At 45.7% G+C, this 21,992-nt stretch overlaps 1 protein-coding gene and 1 long non-coding RNA gene across 4 annotated transcripts in view; one reads left to right on the plus strand and one right to left on the minus strand.

Annotated features, from left to right (window-relative positions):
• Nucleotides 1–89: 89 nt before the first annotated feature.
• Nucleotides 90–12,519, minus strand: LOC105494431 (PITH domain containing 1). Of its 2 annotated transcripts, none has more exons than XM_011762827.2 (6): nucleotides 12,222–12,519; nucleotides 11,457–11,500; nucleotides 10,995–11,072; nucleotides 3,777–3,881; nucleotides 3,135–3,243; nucleotides 90–650 (listed from the first exon to the last, which is right to left on the minus strand). In XM_011762827.2, the coding sequence occupies exons 1-6, from the start codon at nucleotides 12,417–12,419 to the stop codon at nucleotides 621–623; spliced, it is 564 nt and encodes a 187-aa protein (XP_011761129.1). In that variant the 5' UTR covers nucleotides 12,420–12,519; the 3' UTR covers nucleotides 90–620. The 2 variants fall into 2 exon arrangements, with proteins under 2 accessions (XP_011761129.1, XP_011761128.1); XM_011762826.2 differs by lacking the exon at nucleotides 90–650 and adding an exon at nucleotides 1,309–2,266 and having other exon boundaries at nucleotides 12,222–12,510.
• A 69-nt stretch (nucleotides 12,520–12,588) lies between these two features.
• Nucleotides 12,589–21,992, plus strand: part of LOC139363834 (uncharacterized) — a 35,050-nt gene continuing 25,646 nt past the window's right edge. The window contains exons 1-2 of one of the 2 annotated variants that reach the window (XR_011624882.1): nucleotides 12,589–13,113; nucleotides 19,029–19,084. This is a non-coding gene — a long non-coding RNA (uncharacterized lncRNA). The remainder of the gene's footprint in view (nucleotides 13,114–19,028; nucleotides 19,085–21,992) is intronic. The other variant, XR_011624883.1, reaches the window with a different exon arrangement.

Below are 21,992 nucleotides of genomic sequence, written 5' to 3' on the forward strand. Positions count from 1 at the left end.
CCCCCAGGCCCAGAGGCAATTTGGTCCTAAGTACTCAACAGGTCAGGGAGCCTACAATACCAGGATTCAGGGCAGAAAACTTTGGGCCTAGGGGACCACCACAAGCCAAGGACTCGGGACTGAATGTCAAAAGAAAAAGGAGGGTAATGTCCCCACTTATGGAAGAATGAACAGTTCCTCCTGCAACCTCAATCACCTGAGACACCATGACACTTACAACAAATTCTTCAGTGAAGCTTCAAATTCAGAGGTTCAGTCCCAGGAGCTGTGATTAATGCTTTAATTAGTGGAATTAGTGAAGGGCTCGTCTGCTCTAAGATTTCTAACTTTATTTTTCCCCCTACTCCAAATTTAAACATAGCCCTTCTTTTAACTCCAAAAAATGATCCAATTGAAATAAAGAGGCTGTGGCTGAGTGAATAGGACCCTTCGTGCTTTTCAAGAACAGCATTTGTATTCTGATTTATTTCAGGCTGCATTTTAGAAATTTTGAGGGCCAACAAGGTTTGGTGGTGGCAGAGTTTTCCTAGGACAGGCTGGAGAAACAGTGGCTATATCCTCCAAACAGCAGCATGGGCCAATCCCTCAGACGAATTCTCCCAAAAGGATCAGATTCAACACTAATTCCCTTTATCACCTGTTCCTGTTTTCTGCAAAGGAAAGAATACTGACCATATCAAATCCCGTTTTTAGATACTTACATTCTCTTCAATTGCTAAACTGAGTTTTAAGTCCAAAGTCTTTGGTCCACTGGCAGACCACATGAGCTGCTCAATTACTTTCTTCACCCTCATTTCTTCTGATAAGCTCCAGAATCGGTTCTCCCTCATTTTTGTAAATGTCATTCTACAAATTACTTCCCTTGTGCAAAATGAAATATAGGGTTTTTGTTGTTGTTGTTGTTTTGAGACAAGGTCTCACTCTGTCACCTCAGGCTGGGGTGCAGTGGCACAATCATGGCTTACTGTAGCCTTGACCTCCTGGGCTCTAGTGATCCTCCCACCTCAGCCTCCCAAGTGGCTGGGACTACAGGTGCACACCACCATGCCCAGCTAATTTTTGTGAAATACAGGTTTTCAACCCCACCTTCTTCTTTACTATATATGGGTGTAGGAGTGTTTTTGGTCTACTGTACAAAATTAAGCTTGACCTTTCCTGGAAAAACTGATCCAGTCTTGATTTAATTGTGGCACTTCCTATAATCTACCTAGTCCAAAACAACAACAAAAAATTTCAAAGTTCAGTACAGTTCCCCATGACATGAAAGTTGCATCACTGCTATCAAGAACTCAAAAGAAAATACAAACATTAAGTCTGGCAAGGATTTATTAGGAAGCTTATTAGTCACAGTGAATAAAAGCCATGAAAAGAAGAACTCAGATCTCCAAATTCTGGCATTGGACTTACAACACTAGTTAGAAGCTAATAAACATTAAGGAAGTTCCAAGGGAAATCTTAACTAAGTCTCAATCTTACCGACCAGATTACCCACACACACAGAAATGATCCCCATGCTCTCCCCAGACTGCTTAGCTAGGCAGTGGAAAAGACCTTCTCCCCAAGCTTAAGCTATCACGCATCAGCAGGAGACTCCTGATCTTCTAGCTATAACCACAGGACACATGTGCGTGACAGACAACTCCAAGCTGGGCAACTTGACAAGAATGCTGAACAATGAGAGGGGAAAGGAGCAAGCAGGAACAAGTGTTTTAATTGGAGACCCTCCTGATGGCTACTATTAACACAATCCTGAGGCGTCAGAAAGTTTTCTATAACCCACAAAGTTTCCTTTAAAAAAACAAAACAAAACAAAACAAAAAACAAGTCACACAACAATCCTGCCACAAAGCAACATGACACTTGGAATCACATGGCCACATTGACTGGAAAAGCAAACGTTATCCATGACTGCCAGATGCTACCCAGCCCAAGACCCAATTTCCACAGCGCCCTAGAGAACAACGATGGTCCCCTGGCACCTACACAACCCTCCCAGTGGTGTCGTATCTTCCATAGTCCAGGTTTCTGCAGCAAGCCCCAAAGACAAAGCTTGGCAGAGGCTGTGGCAGCCAACTCTCTGTGGAGCCTCATCCCTTTGTCCTTCCCAACAGGTAGTCGTACATCTTCACTGACACAGCACCTCTATGGGAGCCTTGGCCAGCCCTTAGGAAATAAAGTGTGTCTGTGGGGTAACCTGATGGACCCTATGGTCTGCTGGGTTGGCAGATGCTTCGTAATTGCAGATGGTCACCTCGTGTCGGCGAAGCTGCAAGAAAATTAAGGCTGGGTCAGCCAGCCATTAGAAGAACTGTCCTTTCCCACACCACACACATTGCAGTAGTCCTTATTCAGGTTCATTTCTAGGGGTCATCATTTAATATCGCCTGATTTTAATACTTAGAAGTCATCATCTAATATCTCCCAATTTTGATACTTTTTAACTTCAGAAAGCTACAAAGATCATTATCAATGATTCACCTTGTAACTCTGAAGATTCAGTCTCTCTACTATAATGGGGGTACCATGCGAACAGGAACCTGTCTATCATATTATCTTATCCCTGGTGCATGAATAGAAAAGATTATCAAAAATACTCAATGAAAGCATTTGAAAGGAGAAAACTGTGAATATAAATGACAATTTCAGGCTGGGCATGGAGGCTCACGCCTGTAATCCCAACACTTTGGGAGGCTGAGACAGGCAGATCACCTGAGGTCAGGAGTTCGAGACCAGCCTGGCCAACATGGCGAAACCCCATCTCTACTAAAAATACAAAAAAATTAGCCAGGCGTGGCAGCAGGCACCTGTAATCCCAGCTACACGGGGGGTGGGGGCTGAGGCAGGAGAATCACTTGAACCCAGGAGGCAGAGGTCGCAATAAGCCAAGATATATTAAAAAAAAAAAGATATATATATATATATATAAAATATATTTAAGGGGGTTGAATAACAGTTTCAACCCCCTTAAAAATACCTGTAGTTTGTCAAATGAGACGAAAAGTTCATACTGATAAAACCAAGAAAAATAACAAACTGAGGGTAATTGTGACACTTGCTTTTTTCCCTTCCGCTCCCATCACCACAGTGTGTAGATATGTAGACATGAGGGCACAACCTTTCCAACCCCATCTTACCTCAGTCCACTCTCCTCTCAGGCCAATATAAAAGACCTTTGTCGTATCTGCTCCAAAGTTTTTTGAAATATGAATTGAGAGATGATACACATTTGAAAAACGAGAAATTCTAGGGGATGACAGGAATAGGGAAAGAAGGTATGAATTATAGTTCAATGAGTATCTCACCACCATGTAAAACAATAATTCAGCTCCAGCTTGTAAAAGCCAGGCAAAGTCAGAGCTCCTGAGTCCTTCCTTCTCCTTTGGACAGGCAATTAATTCAATGACCATTTACTGAGCACCTGCCAGATCCTGTCCAAGACAGTAGGGATAAACACTGCTCCTGCCCTCAAGGAACAGGAATGAGAAATGCTGCATAACCCAGCAGGGATTCTAAAGCACATTTAGTGTTAACCTAAACTGGGAGATACATCTTTCCTAAAACCACCCTAGGAGTTCATTCAGATCTGCCAATTGCTTACAAGTTAACAAGTCTGTGGCTTGCACTGAAATCTCTGCCAAAAATTGACCAAGCCGAAGATCCAGTCTCCCCCACTGTTTTAACTCATTTCCAATGCTAAGAGAGCAGGAGACTGGCCACAAACAAATGGCAAGCCCTATAAGAAGCCACAGAGAATGGAAGACAGGCCCAGTGCTTACTTTGTAGCATACTCTAATTCTCCTGTAAGATCCCGATTCAGACTAAAGGTCTGATCTGGCTCCCTTTCTGTATCATCAAAGGACATCTGTGGAATATTCTTGTACCTGAGAAAGGAAAGGAAAGAAAAGTCAAGAAATGTGCATTATCACATGTTTCAGGTTTTCAAAACTTTCTACTGACTGCTTAAATGGTTTTGGTTCTATCAATAGGAGACTGAATTTGGGAGTCAAATTTTAGAAATAACATTTTATACAAGTATCTCCAAATATTTTTTTTTTTTTTTTTTTTTAAGACAGAGTCTCACTGTGTCACCTAGGCTGGAGTGCAATGGTGCAATCTCAGCTCACTGCAACCTCCACCTCCCAGGTTCAAGTGATTCTCATGCCTCAGCCTCCTGAGTAGCTGCGACTACAGGTGTACGTCACGACGCCCAGCTAATTTTGGTACTTTTAGTAAAGACACGGTTTCGCCATGTTGGCAATGCTGGTCTCTAACTCCCAACCTCAGGTGATCTGCCCACATCGGTCTCCCAAAGTGCTGGAATTACAGGCATGAGCCACTGTGCCCAGCCTACAAATATCTTTAATCCAACAAAAAAAGAGCTGAGATCTGCAACATAACCCCATGGCATCTTTGAGTGGGTTAATATCACATGAGAAGCAATACACAAAGAGACGGCTCAAACTAGGTCACATGCAGCAAATGCATGGAGAAAATAAACAACTCAGCACATTCAGACCAAACTGAGGATGTTATTAAATAAAACAGCTTACTCATGGGAAAAATACATACTTTGGCAGAAACATATTACAGTTAAGAGATAAAAGATCAGGTAACCCAATGCTCAATCATTTTGTGTCCAAAAATTACGCCATACACTCAGTCACCTTACAGTTCTTAAAAAATTTATAACATGGGGATTTCCATTTTGAAAGAGCACAAAAGACTGCAATCTCACATCTAAACTGCTAGAGAGGGTGCAGTGAGCCGAGATCACACCACTGCACTACAGCCAGGATGACAGTGAGACTCCGTCTCAAAATAAATAAAAAGTAAACTGCTAGAGAAGAAAATGTTTTTCAAAGAGTAATCTAAAAAGTAGCTGTCTCTATAACCCACAAATTCCCAAAGACTAAGCCACATGTCCCCACCAATTCCAGGGTGTTTTATTAACACACCCACACAGAAGAGGCCTCGATATTAGTTGGAGCATAATCATGTAATTTAAGAAAGCAAATGGTGGCCGGGCGCGGTGGCTCAAGCCTGTAATCCCAGCACTTTGGGAGGCCGAGACGGGCGGATCACAAGGTCAGGAGATCGAGACCATCCTGGCTAACACGGCGAAACCCCGTCTCTACTAAAAACACAAAAAATTAGCCTGGCGAGGTGGCGGCGCCTGTGGTCCCAGCTACTCGGGAGGCTGAGGCAGGAGAATGGCGGGAACCCGGGAGGCGGAGCTTGCAGTGAGCTGAGATCTGGCCACTACTGCACTCCAGCCTGGGCGACAGAGCGAGACTCCGTCTCAAAAAAAAAAAAAAAAAAAAAAAAAAAGAAAGCAAATGGTTACTTCAAAGTGTTTCTAAGAATGATGCACCACAGAATAATAATAATAGTGAACATTTATAAGCGGCATAATGAGAAGCAGTATAGCACTGTAGTTAAAATCTAGAGCTAGACTTTCTGGGATTCAAGCCTGGCTCTGTCACTTACCAGCTGAGTAAATTTGGGCACCTGATTTAACCTCTGTTTCCTCATCTGTAAAATGGGAATAATAATAGTACATATTCCACACAGTTGGTATGGAGATGAAATTGTATCAATTCTAAGTAATGCATATATTAAACACACTTTACTATGGAAAAGGTCAAACTTACATAAAAGCAGAGATAACATAATGAATCTCCACATACTTTTCACTCATCTTCAGTGATCAACATTTTGTAGATTTTGCCTATATCAGCCCGATTTTGTTTAAGCTCAATATTTTAAAGCAATCCCAGACACACCATTTCATCTATAAATATTCCAGTATGGGCCAGGCGCGGTGGCTCATGCCTGTAATCCCAGCACCTTGGGAGGCGGAGGCAGCTGCATCACTTGAGGTCAGGAGTTCGAGAGCTGCCTGGTCAACACAGCGAAACCCTGTCGATACTAAAACTAAAAAAAAAAATTAGCCAGGCATGGTGGTATGTGCCTGTAATCCCAGCTATTCAGGAGGCTGAGGCAAGAGAATCGTTTGACCCCAAGAGGCTGAAGTTGCAGTGAGCCAAGATTGGGCTACTGCACTCCAACCTAGGCAACAGAGCAGAACTCTGTCTTTTTTTTTTTTTTTTTTTTTTGAGATGGAGTCTCGCTCTGTCGCCCAGGCTGGAGTGCAGTGGCCGGATCTCAGCTCACTGCAAGCTCCGCCTCCCGGGTTCACGCCATTCTCCTGCCTCAGCCTCCCGAGTAGCTGGGACTACAGGCGCCCGCCACCTCGCCCGGTTAGTTTTTTGTAGTTTTTTTTTTTTTTTTTTTTTTGAGACAGAGTCTCACTCTGTCGCCCAGCCTGGAGTGCAGTGGCCGGATCTCGGCTCACTGCAAGCTCCACCTCCCGGGTTTACGCCATTCTCCTGCCTCAGCCTCCCGAGTAGCTGGGACTACAGACGCTCACCACCTCGCCCGGCTATTTTTTTTTGTATTTTTTTTTACTAGAGACGGGGTTTCACCGGGTTAGCCAGGATGGTCTCGATCTCCTGACCTCGTGATCCGCCCGTCTCGGCCTCCCAAAGTGCTGGGATTACAGGCTTGAGCCACCGCGCCCGGCCATAACTCTGTCTTAAAAAAATAATAATAGGCCGGGAGGCGGAGCTTGCAGTGAGCTGAGATCTGGCCACTGCACTCCAGCCCGGGCGACAGCGCGAGACTCCGTCTCAAAAAAAAAAAAATAAATAAATAAAAATAAAAATAATAATAAATATATATAATATATACCGTTAAAAAGGGCTTTCAGGCCAGGCACGGTGGTTCCCTTGAGGCCAGGAGTTCTCAAGACCAGCCTGGCCAACATGGCGAAACCCCATCTCTATAAAAAATACAAAAATTAGCCGGGTTTGGTGGCAGGCATCTGTAATCCCAGCTCCTTGGGAGGCTGAGGCAGAAGAATCACTTGAACCTGGGAGGCGGAGGTTGCAGTGAGCCAAGATTGCACCACTGCACTCTAGCCTGGGCAGAAGTGAGACTTCATCTTAAAAAAAAAAAAAAAAGTCCGGGCACGGTGGCTCACGCCTGTAATCCCAGCACTTTGGGAGGCCGAGACGGGTGGATCACGAGGTCAGGAGATCGAGACCATCCTGGCTAACACGGTGAAACCCCGTCTCTACTAAAAAATACAAAAAACTAGCCGGGCGAGGTGGCGGGTGCCTGTAGTCCCAGCTACTCGGGAGGCTGAGGCAGGAGAATGGCGTGAACCCGGGAGGCGGATCTTGCAGTGAGCTGAGATCCGGCCACCGCACTCCAGCCTGGGTGACAGAGCGAGACTCTGTCTCAAAAAAAAAAAAAAAAAAAAGGTGGGGAGGAGGGAAGGACGGGGGCTTTAAAAAAATACATATATGTGGCTGGGCGCCATGGCTCATGCCTGTAATTCCCAGCACTTTGGGAGGCTGAGGTGGGCAGATCACGAGGTCAGGAGATCAAGACCATCCTGGCTAACATCGTGAAACCCCGTCTCTACTAAAAAATACAAAAAATTAGCCAGGCGTGGTGGCCGGCGCCTGTAATCCCAGCTACTCAGGAGGCTGAGGTGGGAGAATGGCGTGAACCCAGGAGGCAGAGCTTACAGTGAGCCGAGATGACACCACTGCACTCCAATCTGGGCGACAGAAACTCTGTCTCCAAACAAACAAAATATATGTAATACCATTTTACAATAATTGACAACATCAACAGATAACAAAATTAACAGCAATTCTTTTTAATTTTTTTTTAGGCTGGGTGCAGTGGCTCACTCCTATAATCTCAGCACACTGGGAGGCTGAGGTGGGCAGACTGCTTGATCCCAGGAGTTCAAGACCAGCCTGGGCAACATGGCAAAACCCCATTTCTGCAAAAAAATACATAAATTAGCTGGGCATGTTGGCACATGTCTGTATTCCCAGCTGCCTGGGAGGCTGCGGTGAGAGGATTGCTTGAGCTGAGGAGGTAGAGGCTGCAGTGAGCTATGATTGCACCACTGCACTCCAGCCTAGGTGACAAAGTGAGGCCCTATCTCAAAATATATAAATAAATAATATATTTTTAAGCCTTGTTCTGTTGCCCAGGCTGGGGTACAATATAAGATCTTATGATCTTAATTCACCATAACCTTTAATTCCTAGGCTCAAGTGATCCTTTGGCCTCGGCCTCCCCAAAGTGCTAGGATTGAGGCACAATGGTAAGTTTTTTTTTTTCCTTTTGAGACAGAGTCTTGCCCTGTTGCACATGCTGGAGTGCAGTAGCGTGATCTCAGCTCACTGCAACCTCTGCCTCCTGGGTTCAAGTGATTCTCTTGCCTCAGCCTCACGAGTAGCTGGAATTACAGGCGCCTGCCACCATGTCCGGCTAATTTTTGTGTTTTTAGTAGAGACAGGGTTTCACCATGTTGGCCAGGCTGGTTTTGAACTCCTGACCTCAGGTGATCTGCCTATCGTGGCTTCCCAAAGTGCTGGGATTATAGGCGTGAGCCACTGCGCCTGGCTGAATGGTAATTCTTTAGTAACACATAACACCTCATCTGTGTTCAAACTTCCCTGATTTAATACTCTCAATCTAACTTTTCTGGATGTGTCCACGGCATGTCAGAGTTAAATAGCATTTTTTTCTGTATTAACTGTATATAATATAATGGTACATTTTACAATCAATGACATCTTACATTTGATAAAGTATAATACATGTAGTGTGCTTAGAACTGAGCGCTATGATTTGTACCTGTTCACCCAAAATCAGGCACTTACTGTGTTCCAGACCTAACCTAAGCTCTTTACATGTTTTATCTCATTTAAGCCTCTCCACAATCTTATAGTTAATGTATGCACTGTTACCATTCCCATGTTAGATATGAGAAAATCCAGGCATAGAAGATAAGGTCTCAAAGTCATGAAGGTAGCAAGTGGTACAGCCATTATTTGAACCCAGTTTACTCCAGACCCCACACTCTAAATCACAATGCAGCATGGATGTCTAATATTCTCAGGTCAGTCCATCATCTTCCAAGTAAATGAGTCTCCAAAAGCATCAAAGGTATTATTTCCTTAAAATGATTAAACACATGTATTTGCTTCCAAATTCATGTTTCTAATACTCAACTACAATATATCTTAAATCTCTCTAAAGTCCTTTAATCAATTTTTCAGATGAATTTTTTTTTTTTTTTTTTTTGAGATAGAGTTTCACTCTGTTGTCCAGGCTGGAGTGCAGTGGTGCAATCTTGGCTCACTGCAACCTGTACCTCCCTGGTTCAAATGATTTTCATGCTTTAGCCTCTCTAGTAGCTAGGATTACAGGCCTGTGCCACCGCGCCCAGCTAATTTTTGTATTTTTAGTAGAGACAGGGTTTCACCATGTTGACCAGGCTGATCTTGAACTCCTGGCCTCAAGTGATCCGCCTGCCTCAGCCTCCCAAAGTGCTGGGATTTGAATTTTTTTTTTTTTTGAAATGGAGTCTTGCTGTCACCCAGACTGGAGTACAGTGGGGCGATCTTGGCTCACTGCAACCTCTGCCACCTGGGTTCAAGCGATTCTCCTGCCTCAGCCTCCTGAGTAGCTGGGATTACAGGCATGTGCCACCACGCCCAGCTAATTTTTGTATTTTTAGTAGAGATGGGGTTTCAGCAACCTGGCCAGGCTGGTCTTGAACTTCTGACCTTGTGATCCACCCGTCTCAGCCTCCCAAAGTGCTGGGATTACAGGCGTGAGCCACTATGCCCAGCCTCTAGGATTTTAAGTTTTTATTTATTTGTTTTTATTACTACTTTTGCGATGGGGTCTCATTCTGTCATCCAGGCTGGAGTGCAATGGAGAGATCTCAGTTCGCTGCAACCTCTGCCTCCCAGGTTCAAGCAATTCTCCTGCCTCACCCTCCCTAGTAGCTGGGATTACAGGTGTGCACCACCAGGCCCGGCTAATTTTTTTTTTTTGAGACGGAGTCTCGCTCTGTCACCCAGGCTGGAGTGCAGTGGCCGGATCTCAGCTCACTGCAAGCTCCGCCTCCCGGGTTCACGCCATTCTCCTGCCTCAGCCTCCCGAGTAGCTGGGACTACAGGCGCCCGCCACCTCGCCCGGCTAGTTTTTTGTATTTTTTAGTAGAGACGGGGTTTCACCGTGTTAGCCAGGATAGTCTCGATCTCCTGACCTCGTGATCCACCTGTCTCGGCCTCCCAAAGTGCTGGGATTACAGGCTTGAGCCACCGCGCCCGGCCTAATTTTTTTATTTTTAGTAGAGACGGGGTTTCACCAGGTTGGCCAGGCTGGTCTTGAACCTCAGGTGATCTGCCCAACTCAGCCTCCCAAAGTGCTGGGATTACAGGTGTGAGTCACCGTGCCCGACCTATATGTCATCTTTTATTGGTTTTGTGGGAAAAGTTACTGCACCCGGCCTGAACTTTTTAAATGTAAAGTTCTTCTTGTATGTTTCCCCAGCACTCAAAAAGCAGTTTTCCCTTTCTTTTAGGAAGGCTGTTCTGGAATAAGGTAAGTTGTCAAAAAGGGTACTAACTCTGTTGGCAAAAGATTCAGTGTTGCAAGAAGTATACACAACTTTGCTAACTAAATGCCACACAAACTCAAATGGAGTAATTCCAAGTCAACGAAACACATAAGATCATTACTGTATGAAACAGCAAGGAAAAATGTTGAAGCTAACCCCAAGAATAGAATCCATAAAGATCACATGAGATCTGCAGCTAGTTATTAAGAAAACTGCAAAGTCATCAACAAATGACATTTACACAACGCTCTCTGAATGAATCGTATCATAGTATGCACTTTGAAATATGAGACAAGCTGTTGGGCCTAAAGATGCTTAATCTAAGAAAGTCATTAATTCAGGAAGAAATATGTGTAGTCCAATGCAGAATGAGAACAGGGCCAAGATATTTTAAAAGGGGAAATATTAAACCTGGTAAGAAGAAAAATGATACTATTCTGGAATAAAATGTTACCAGAGGAGCTCCTTGAGGGCCTAAGCTTTTGCCACTTACAGTCTCATCTCAGAGGGGTGTGAGTCATCGTCCTCTCCCATTATAATGATGCCTTTGAGCTTGACATTGCCCGTAAATCTGCCAGAATGCAAAAGAGAAGGTTGTCAACCTGGGTTTGAATACCTGTTTAGTTGTGTGACCCTGGGCAAGACCCTTCCCCTGTATGGGCTTCAGTTTACTCATCTGTCAACTTGTACTAGATAATTTCTAAGATCCTGTCCACCTCTAGCATTCTACAATTCTAAGAAATTTACCTCAATTTCTCAGTTATTGTTCAACAACTACATCTGTTTCCAGTCTGCACCAAGAAAGCTATGATGCCTTCCTCCTCAAACCCACTAAATTAATTTATCCCATTTCGAGAAGCAAATGTGTGCTCTTGACACCAGTGAATGAATCCATCTGAGGAGGCAACTGGGTACAGCTTATTTAGCTGGAGGTAGGCACCAAGGAGATACTTACGGAATATTAAACAGAAGCTCTTCATCTGCATCACTTTCAACAAACTGGAGGGGATGGGGAGGGGGGAGGAGAAAGCAACAAATATTTGCTGAGAGCCTACAATTTCAGGCATCTCCCACCCTGTTCTACAACTGGGGTGCAATGGGAATAGTCACTCTCCCTTGGTTTTCCAAGACTTATTAACTTGAAGCTAATCAGTCTTATCCAGTGTCCTAACAGCCACAGGTCATCCAAGTGGAAGGTGCTTAATAAAAAGCCCATGAATGAATTTCCAGGGTCGAAGAGCCTTCTGAAGTGTGCACTGAAAGGCAGGTGCTTACGTGCATTTTTCTGAGGAGAAGGTCCATTGTTTTCAAATAGATAGCAAGGGGGTCTGCGACCCCACAATATAAAGAACCTTTGCTTTATATGGGAAACACCTTTCATCTCCCTAGGCTCTTCTTCACCAGGTAATATGATGAGGCAGCCATTAGCACTGGTCCAACGGCCCTCACGGCCATCCTCTCTAACCCACACAGCCCTGGAAGAGCGTTAGGCTGCGTAGCTTGACAAAACCGTCCCCGTTCCCTCTCGGCCTCAGTTTCCCTATATGCAAAATGGGGAGACTCAACGCTGCTCGCCTCCCAAAGAGCTGGCAGGAGACAGGCACGGAAAAGCGCTTGGCAACCAGGCTGTCGTTATTTTTAACATCAGGAATGAGTAGACCGACGGCCCGAGGCCAAACGCGCACCCCGCCCCGCCCGCCCCAAGCCCCAGGCGGCCCACCTTGGAGCGGTCGGTCCGCTCCTCCCACGGCTTGAAGACGCCGCGGCCGCTGCCCTCGCGGCTCTCGTTAAGGCACTGCAGCCGCTCCAGGTCGATGCGCAGGTACAGGCCATAGGCCAGGCCGCGCTGCTCGGGCGGCTCCTCCCGTTCGGCGGCGCAGCGGCAGCCGCCCCCGCCGTGGCTGTGACCGTGCGACATGTCGACACCACCACCTGCGCGTCCTCTAGGCCCCGCCGCCGCACTCGCCCGGCTCTGCTCAGACTAGCTCAGCGCCGCTTAGCTCCGGCCGCCAAGCGCGCCGCGCCCGCCGCGTCGTAAAAGGCGCCGCTGCGCGGCGCATGCGCCCAGGGAGAAGGCGGGGGCGGAGTCGGGCGGAACTGACGATGGACTCGCGCCTCCCGGGTGCCAGGGTTCGTGTAGACTCCGTTCCTGGAGCTGTATGCTGCTGCTGTCCCAGCTTCCCAGGTGTGGAAACTGAAGGACCGAGAGATTAAACGGGTGTGCTGAGTAAACTCATAGGCTGAGATTCGAATTCTCCTCCCCCAACGAGGCTGGAGCCTGTGCTCTCTTCCTTGGTCACCACGTTTCTTTGCGAGCTGATGGAGGAAAGCGTGAGGAATGATAAGGCCCTGGAGACGAAGAACGCGAGCTTATCGCTGTCTCACATGCGCACGCTTAGGCGTTTGAGAGCTCACAGGCCCACTTGCATAACCACTTTCTTGATAGCCGGGTTACAGCTTGAGAGCACGGGGCTTTGTGCACGGCCAGACCTAGAGACTAGTCCTGGGTCTGCTACTGGCCGTTGTGACACCTTAAGTCATTTCCCCTATTCTGAGACTCCGTTTCCTCGTCTGTAAGGTGGAAAGAATAGTATCTGTTTCATAGGATCACAGTGAGTATTAAATGAAATAATGCAATTAAAGAACTCAGCAGGCCGGTCGCGGTGGCTCACGCCTGTAATCCCAGCACTTTGGGAGGCCGAGGCGGGCGGATCACGAGGTCAAGAGATGGAGACCATCCTAGCCAACATGGGGAAACCCCGTCTCTACTAAAAATACAAAAATTAGCCAGGCGTGGTGGCGCGAGCCTGTAGTCCCAGCTACTCGGGAGGCTGAAGCAGCAGAATCGCTTGAACCCGGGAGGCAGAGGTTGCAGTTGAGCCGAGATCCCGCCACTGCACTCCAGCCTGGCGACAGAGCAAGACTCCGTCTCAAAAAGAAAAAAGAACTCAGCAAATGGCTGACACATGATAGGCATTCAGTACCCAATGGTTATTACGGTCAGATCCAACCACAGCCACTTACTAGCTGCGTGGCCTTGAGCAACTGACTTGATCTCTCTGAGACCCAGTTTACCCCTGTGAAGTGAAGGGATTCCTCCCCCATGTGATACTTCAGAGTATTTTTTTTTCAAACAGCTGGTGTTGGCCTGTCAATAGGTTTTAAAATCCGTTTATAGAAAATTGTGATCAACGTTTAAAAAAAAAAATACAAAAAAAAAAAACCAAAAAAATGTATCACACATTTCAAGTCTCAATTGATGAAACTTTTGTTTCAGTTTTGAGTTTGTATTCAGGCACAATATGATGTGTTTTTCATATTGTGGGTTGAGATAAAAATAATTTAAAAAACACTGTTTAGAGGTGAAATAATCTTGTTTTCAGGATAGAATGTTTTCCTACTCCCTGGTGGGGAAAAGACAGGATACAGAAAGAGTTATGGGATACCCTGGCTACTCTCTTCCCTTCACACCTGGCTCTGGAGTGCTCAGTGGGGCTGGTGAAGTATAGACCAAAATATCCATATTTTCAAGTTCTATTCAGAAATATTTTTTGGGCCATGTGCATTGCCTCATGCCTGTAATCTCAGCACTTTTGGGAGGCCAAGGTGGGAGGATCACTTGAGCCCAGGAGTTTGAGACTAGCCTGGGCAACAGAGGGAGACCCCATCTTTACAAAAATAATAAAAAATATTAGCCCGACATGGTGGCTCATGCCTGTGGTTCCACCTATTTGGGAGGCTGAAGTGGAAGGATCTCCTGAGCCTGGGAGGGTGAGGCTGCAGTGAGCTGTCATCATGCCACTGCACTCCAGCCTGGGTGACAGAGCAAGACTGTCTCAAAAAAATAAAAACAAAAATATTTTGATGTCCTACTTTAGTTACTTGTGCAATAAGCAAGCTTGGTTCTGGTTCAAAATAGCTCAGTGCCATGAATTATTCCTGCTTTTAGGTCAGTTTCAGGTAAGGGACCTGGAATGTGGCAAACATAATAAATGTTTACTTGACTGATACTCTTGGTAGCCTTTCTTTGGAAAAACTGTCCTTTTTTTTTTTTTTTTTTTGAAACAGAGTCTCGCTCTGTTGCCCAGGCTGGAGTGCATCTCAGCTTACTGCAAGCTCCGCCTCCCGGGTTTACGCCATTCTCCTGCCTCAGCCTCCCGAGTAGCTGGGACTACAGGTGCCCGCCACCTCGCCTGGCTAGTTTTTTGTATTTTTTAGTAGAGACGGGGTTTCACCGTGTTAGCCAGGATGGTCTCGATCTCCTGATCTCGTGATCCGCCCGTCTCGGCCTCCCAAAGTGCTGGGATTACAGGCTTGAGCCACTGCGCCCGGCCAAGACTATCCTATTGAAGGACCAACCCAGGCCTTACCCAGGAGATCTACTCATTTTGACTTTTTTCCTGTTACCTTCATTAATGATTTATGTGAGTACTGTGTGCTAAGCACATTATGTAGTTCATCTCAATTAATTGTCACATGAACTTTAAGAGCTAGGTACAGCCAGGCATGGTGGCTCACACCTGTAACACTCTGGGAGGCCGAGGCGGGTAGATCACTTGAGGTCAGGAGTTTGAGACCAGCCTGGCCAACATGGTGAAACCCCGTCTCTACTAAAAATACAAAAATTAACCAGGTGTCGTAGCACGTGCCTGTAATCCCAGCTACTTGGGAGGCTGAGGCAGGAGAATCGCTTGAACCCAGGAGGCAGAGGTTGCAGTGAGCCGAGGTCGCACCACTGTACTCCAGCCTGAGCGACAGAGCGTAACTCCATCTCAAAAAAAAAAAAAAAAAAAAAAGCTAGGTGCTATTACCTACTGTTATCTCCAATTTGAAGATGAGGAAAACTGAGGCTGAAAGAGGTAAATTAACTTGCCCGAGACCAGGTAAAGTTAGGAGGTAACCAGGCTTTGAACACATCCTGTAGTGTTCTTGTAACACATCAATAGTTTCCTGGTTAGGGTGGGGAGGTTGAGGCAGGAGGTGCACACAAAGTAAATATGCTGTATCAATTAGCTTATGCTGTGTAACAAATTACCCGAAAACTTTGATAGCTTTAAAAAACAAACATTGATTAATTCTCATCATCCTGTGGATTAGCTTTTCTGAGCCAGTTCAGCTTGGGCTGGAAAGTTTGGGATGGTCTCACTCTCGTCTGCTTGATGCTGGCTGATAGCTGGGATGATGGGACCACGTGTCTTCAGCAGACAAGCCTAGCTAAATTATATGGTGATAATTGCAGAGTTCTCAGGAGCAAGAGAGGGCAAGACTCAATGCACAAGCATTTTTTTTTTTTTTTTTTGAGATGGAGTCTCACTCTCACCCAGTCTGGAGTGCAGTGCAATAATCTCAGCTCACTGCAATCTCCGCCTTCCAGGTTCAAGCAATTCTCCTGCCTCAGCCTTCCAAATAGCTGGGATTATAGGTGCCTGCCACTATGCCTGGCTAATTTTTGTAATTTTAGTAGAGACGGGGTTTCACCATGTTGGGCAGGCTGGTCTCAAACTCCTGACCTCAGGTGATCCGCCCACCTCGACCTCCCAAAGTGCTGGGATTATAGGCATGAGCCACCGCGCCCTGCCTGCACAAGCGCTTTTTAAGCTTTACTTCTGTAATCTTTCTATAATGACCCGTCAGCCAAATCCAAATTCTAGAGTAGAGAGCTAGACTGTAGACTTCACCTCTTGATTAGAAGAACTATAAAATACTGTGGCTCCTCCCCTCCCAATAGGTCTGTATTAGTTGTCTTTTGTTGTGTAACAAATTATTCCCAAACTTAATGGCTTAAAACTGTAGCAGGACAAGCTGCAGACAAAACCTCTCAGATACCGGGTTAAAGAAGGAAGAGACTTTACTTGGCCAGGAGCGTCGGCAGACTTGCGTCTCGAGAACCAAACTCTCCAAAGAAGAAGTTCCTGGCCCTTTTAAGGGCTTACAACTCTAAGGGGGTCCACATGAAAGGGTTGTGATAGATTGAGCAAGTGATCTATAGGTAACACATGTGGTTACAGTGGCAGGGGCGGGGCGGGGGCGGGTATCTTTAACCTCAGGCCTGGTCAGTGGCGTCCAGTTGGTCTTGCCACTGACTTCATTCCTGTTGTTTTTCAGCTTTTACTTCTTCTTTGTCTTCAGAGACAGTAAGAGAAGTAGCCTCTCTCCTCAAAACAACAGTTAACATTTATCATCTCACAGTTTCTGTGAGTTAGGAATTTGAGAGCGTCCTAGCTGGGTGGTTCTGGTTTGGGGTCTCTCATGAGACTGAAATCATGTGAAGGCTTGGCCAGGGCTGGAGGAGCCCCGGCTGGCAAGTTTGTGCAAGCTGTTGGCAGGAGGCCCCAGTTCCTTACCACATGGACCTCTCCATAGTACTGTTTGAGTGTCCTCATGATACAGCAGCTGGTTTTCAGCAGGGCAAGTGATCTAGGAGCAACATAGAAACCACCAATGTCTTTTACGACCTAGCCTCAGAAGTCCCGTATTGTCAATTGCAACATCCCATGGTTTCACAGGTCAGCCATATTCAGTGTGCACGCAAACTTTGTTACAGTGCAGATACCAGGAGGTAGAAATCATTAAGGGCCACCTTAGTGGCTGGCTACCGTGCTGCCATACATGTTAAATGGCACTGAAAATGACTTTATTCTACTGGTTTAATTAGTAGTTTGGCTGTGGATAGAATTCTTTCATAATTGTGAAGATATTGCTCTGGTTTTTTTCTGACTTTGATAAATACAGTGCTGTTCTGACTCCTGATTCTTTGTATGGGTTTTTCCCCCACCCCAACCCTGTTTTCTGGAAGCGTTTGAGATCTTCTCTTGGTATTCTAGAATGTGATGATTTTTGTTGTGCTTTGATGTAGCTCTTTTGCCATTCATTGTGCTGGATACCTGAGGGAACTTTTCAGTTTAGAACCCCAGGAACAGAGTGTGAGCATGCAGGTTAGGACCTCTGCCTGCAAGGACACAAGGCCCTGCCAGGCAAACAGATTTAGAGATATGAAGAGAAGGGGGCAGGGCTGGGGTTCTGTTCTCTGCCTCCCACCACCTTCTAGTACAGCACTCTGAGAGGCCCAAAAATGTGAATGTAGTCTTCCAAGTCATTGTGAAGGTTTATTTATCAACATAGCAGAATAAATTGTCTTTTATTTAATAGTTCATTAGGATCATTTGTAACTTTTTAAGTATGCATTCAGCTGTATTCTTGCCCCTGTCCTGCAAATATTAGGTTTGGCCTGCTAGGCAAATTGCTTAACCTCTCTAGGTCTCAGATTTTTTTTCTTTTTTCTTATTTGTTTTTTTTCTAGGCCTCAGATTTGTCTTACATAAAATGGGAATAATAAGAGTTCCTGTGTTGTGGAGTGTTATGACACTAATGTGAAATAACACATGAAAGTGGTATAACATCTGGTCCACAGGGAAAGGCTATTACTGTAACCGTCCCCCTCCCCCGCCCCCTGACTCAGTTTTGCTTTCTGTGGTTTCAGTTACATGCAGTCAAACCACTGTCCAAAAATATTAAATGGACAATTTCAGAAATAAACTATCTGTAAGTTTTAAATTGCACGCTGTTCTGAGTAGCGTGATGAAGTCTTGTGCTGTCCCGCTCTGTCCACCTGGGTGACCTGAATCGTCCCTTTGTCTTGCATCTCCATGCTGTATACACTCCCTGTTCATTAGTCACTTAGTAAGTGCCCTGTTCATTATCGGATCGACTGCCATGGTATGCAAAGCTTGTGTTCAAGTCACCCTTATTTGACTTAATAATGGCCCCAAAGTGCAAGAGTAGTGATGCTAGCAATTTGGATATGCCAAAGAGAAGCCATAAAATTCTTTCTTTAAATGAAAAAGGTAAAAGTTCTCAACTTAATAAGGAAAGAAAAAAGAAAGTATGCTGAGGTCGCTAACATCTGTGGTAAGAACGAATCTTCTATCTGTGAAATTATGAAGAAGGAAAAAAAATACCTGCTAGTTTTGCTGCCACACATGAAACTGCAAAAGTTATGACCACAGTGCGTGATAACTGTATTACATCATATTGCTATAATTGTTCTATTTTATTATTAGTTGTTAATCTCTTATCATGCCTAATTTATAAATTAAACATAATCATAGATATGTATGTATAGAAAAAAACATAGTACTGTATATATAGGGTTCAGTACTAGTCAGTCATCCCCTGGGGGTCTTGGAACATGTCCCCCACAGATAAGGAGGGACTGCGGATAATCCCCAGTTCATGATGGTTCGACTTATGGCTTTGTGACTTTACGATGGTACAAAAGTGATAAGAATTCAGCATGCTCCTCGACAAGTGGACGAGCATCTACTGTGCTTTCACAGAGGCTGTCACTCTTGCCAGCAGCAAGACTGTCAGCTCAGCGCCCCCGTCTGGTTGGACAGGAAACTGCAGTTGCTAAGGGAGCTGGGTTTGGAAGGAGCCGGCCAGGGTTGCATGGTGGCTTAGCTGTGATTTGGGAGTAATGCCTTGTGCCTCTGCTTATTGTCTCCTCTCTTGCACTTCTATGTTGCAGGAATCTCTGACGACAAATGGGAATTCTCACTGATTTCTAGGACTACCCTGGGGCAGGTAAGAAAAGCATCCAAGTTTTTTCTTTTCCCATTGCTCCATTTATAAACTTTTTTTTTTTTTTTTTTTTTTTTTTTTTTTTTTGAGACGGAGTCTCGCTCTGTCTCCCGGGCTGGAGTGCAGTGGACGGATCTCAGCTCACTGCAAGCTCTGCCTCCCGGATTCACACCATTCTCCTGCCTCAGCCTCCCGAGTAGCTGGGACTACAGGCGCCGCCACCTCGCCTGGCTAGTTTTTTGTATTTTTTAGTAGAGACGGGGTTTCACCATGTTCGCCAGGATGGTCTCGATCTCCTGACCTCGTGATCCACCCGTCTCGGCCTCCCAAAGTGCTGGGATTACAGGCTTGAGCCACTGCGCCCGGCCATTTTTTTTTTTTTTTTTTTTTTTTTTTGGAGATAGGGTCTCCCTCTGCCACGCAGGCTGGAGTGCAGTGGCACAATCTTGGCTCACTGCAACCTCTGCCTCCTGGGCTCAGCCGGTCCTCCCACTTCAGCCTCCTGAGTAGCTGGGATTACAGGTGCATGCCACCATCCCAGGTAATTTTTGTGTTTTTTGTAGAGATGGGGTTTCATCACATTGCCTAGGCTGGTCTCAAAATCCTGGACTCAAGTGATCTGCTGGCCTCAGCCTCCCAAACTGCTAGGACTATAGGCCTGAACGACCACCCCTGACTGTAAACGTTTTCTTAGCTCAAGGATTGCTGAATTTGTATCCATCTTCTTCTCCCCTATCTCAGTTGGGTCTGTGAAATGATACTGTTAACTGTTTTCTGTTACTTTCAATGTTTCTTTCTGGCAAACTGAGGGCATAGTAATACTGTAGCAGCTAACAACCATATGGGTCCTGAGGGCTTTACTAATGTTATTTTTTAATCTTCCTAATTGCAGGTGTTTTATTATTAGCTTCATTTTATAGATGAGAAAACTGGGCACAGAGAGGCTGAGTTACTTGCTCAAGTTCATACAGGCGGTCAGTAGTAGAGCTAGGATTTGAACCCAGCGGTCAGCCTCCAGAGTTCATGTTATTTTTATTTATTTATTTTTTTGAGACAAGGTCTTGCTCTGCCACCCAGACTGGAGTACAGTGTCGTGATTTCAGCTCACTGCAGCCTTGACACCCCCGGGCTTCAGTGATCCTCCTGCCTCAGTCTCTTGAGTAGCTGGGACTACAGGCACACATCACGATGCCTGGCTAATTTTTGTATATTTTGTAGAGACGGAGTTTTCCCGTATTGACGAGGCTGGTCTCAAACTTCTGGGATCAAAGGATGTGCCCATGTTAGCCTCCAAAAATGCCGGGATTATAGGTGTGAGCTGCCGAGTCCATGTTCTTAACCACACTGAACCTCCTCCAAATATTATTTAAGATTTATGATTTACGATGTGCCAGGCTGAGACCCCGGAGCTTAGGCTCTTCTCCACCATGCTGCACTTACCAGCTGTGCTACCTTGGACAAGTCATTTTCCTCAGAGCTTAGGTTATAACAATAACTGTTTACTAAATGCCCACTCCGTGATTGGCACCTGGCCTAATCCATCATCATCACCATCCGGGCTAACGTGTCCTGAGCGCTTTCTGTGTGCCAGGCACTGTTCTAAGCATTTTAACACTGCAAGGTTGATTTGTTGTCCCTCTTTTTTTTTTTTTTCTTTGAGATGGAGTCTCGCTCTGTTGCCCAGGCTGGAGTGTAGTGACATAATCTCAGCTCACTGCAACCTCCACCTCCTGGGTTCAAGCAATTCTTCTGCCTCAGCCTCCAGAGTAGCTGGGACTACAGGCACACACCACCACACCTAATTTTTTTTTTTTTTTTTTTTTTTTTGAGATGGAATCTCACTCTGTCACCCAGGCTGCAGTGCAGTGGCATGATCTTGGCTCACTGCAAGCTCCGCCTCCCAGGTTCATGCCATTCTCCTGCCTCAGCCTCCTGAGTAACTGGGACCACAGGCGCCCACCACCACACCCGGCTAACTTTTTGTATTTTTAGTAGAGATGGGGTTTCACCATGTTAGCCAGGATGGTCTCGATCTCCTGACCTCATGATCTACCTGCCTTGGCCTCCCAAAGTGCTGGGATTACAGGCGTGAGCCACCATGCCCAACTCTTTTTTTTTTTAGAGACAGCGTCTCACTGTCACCTAGGCTGGAGTGCAGTGGTGTAATCTCAGCTCACTGCGACCTCTACCTCCCAGCTTCAAGCGATTCTCCTGCCTCATCCTCCTGAGTAGTTGGGATTACAGGCGCACACCACCACCACGCCTGGCTAATTTTTGTATTTTTAATAAAGACAGCATTTCACCATGATCGTCAGGCTGGTCTCAAACTCCTGACCTCGTGATCTGCCTTCCTTGGCCTCCCAAAGTGCTGGGATTACAGGTGTGAGCCACTGCATCCAGCCTAATTTTTGTATTTTTAGTAGAGACGGGGTTTCACCATATTGGCCAGGCTGGTCTCGAGCTCCTGACCTCGTAATCCACCCGCCTCAGCCTCCCAAAGTGCTGGGATTACAGGTGTGAGCCACCACACCTGGCCTATTTTCCTCATTTTTAGAGAAAGAAACTGAGAAAGAGATTAAGTGACATGCTCAAGGCCCCACGGCTAGGAAGTGTGGGGTTTGAAGCCGAGTCTGACGTCTGACTCCACAGCCTGTGCCCTTAGCTGCCCTTCTCCGAGCCTTGTGGATTACCTAGAGCCCAGGCTGTCATGATTGCCTTTGGAGATTTTTTTTATTTTTGTTTTTGTTTTGGTCAGCATACATTTTTTTCTGGATTTTTATTTTTTTCCAATAAGTTTTGGGGGAACAGGTGGTGTTTGGTTACATGAATAAGTTCTTTAGTGGTGATTTCTGAGGTTTGGGTGCACCCAACCTTTGGAGTCTTTAATGCTGTTAGCAAATATTCCCAATTC

This window comes from Macaca nemestrina, chromosome 1 (assembly GCF_043159975.1).
Source record: "Macaca nemestrina isolate mMacNem1 chromosome 1, mMacNem.hap1, whole genome shotgun sequence".
NCBI lineage: Eukaryota > Metazoa > Chordata > Mammalia > Primates > Cercopithecidae > Macaca > Macaca nemestrina.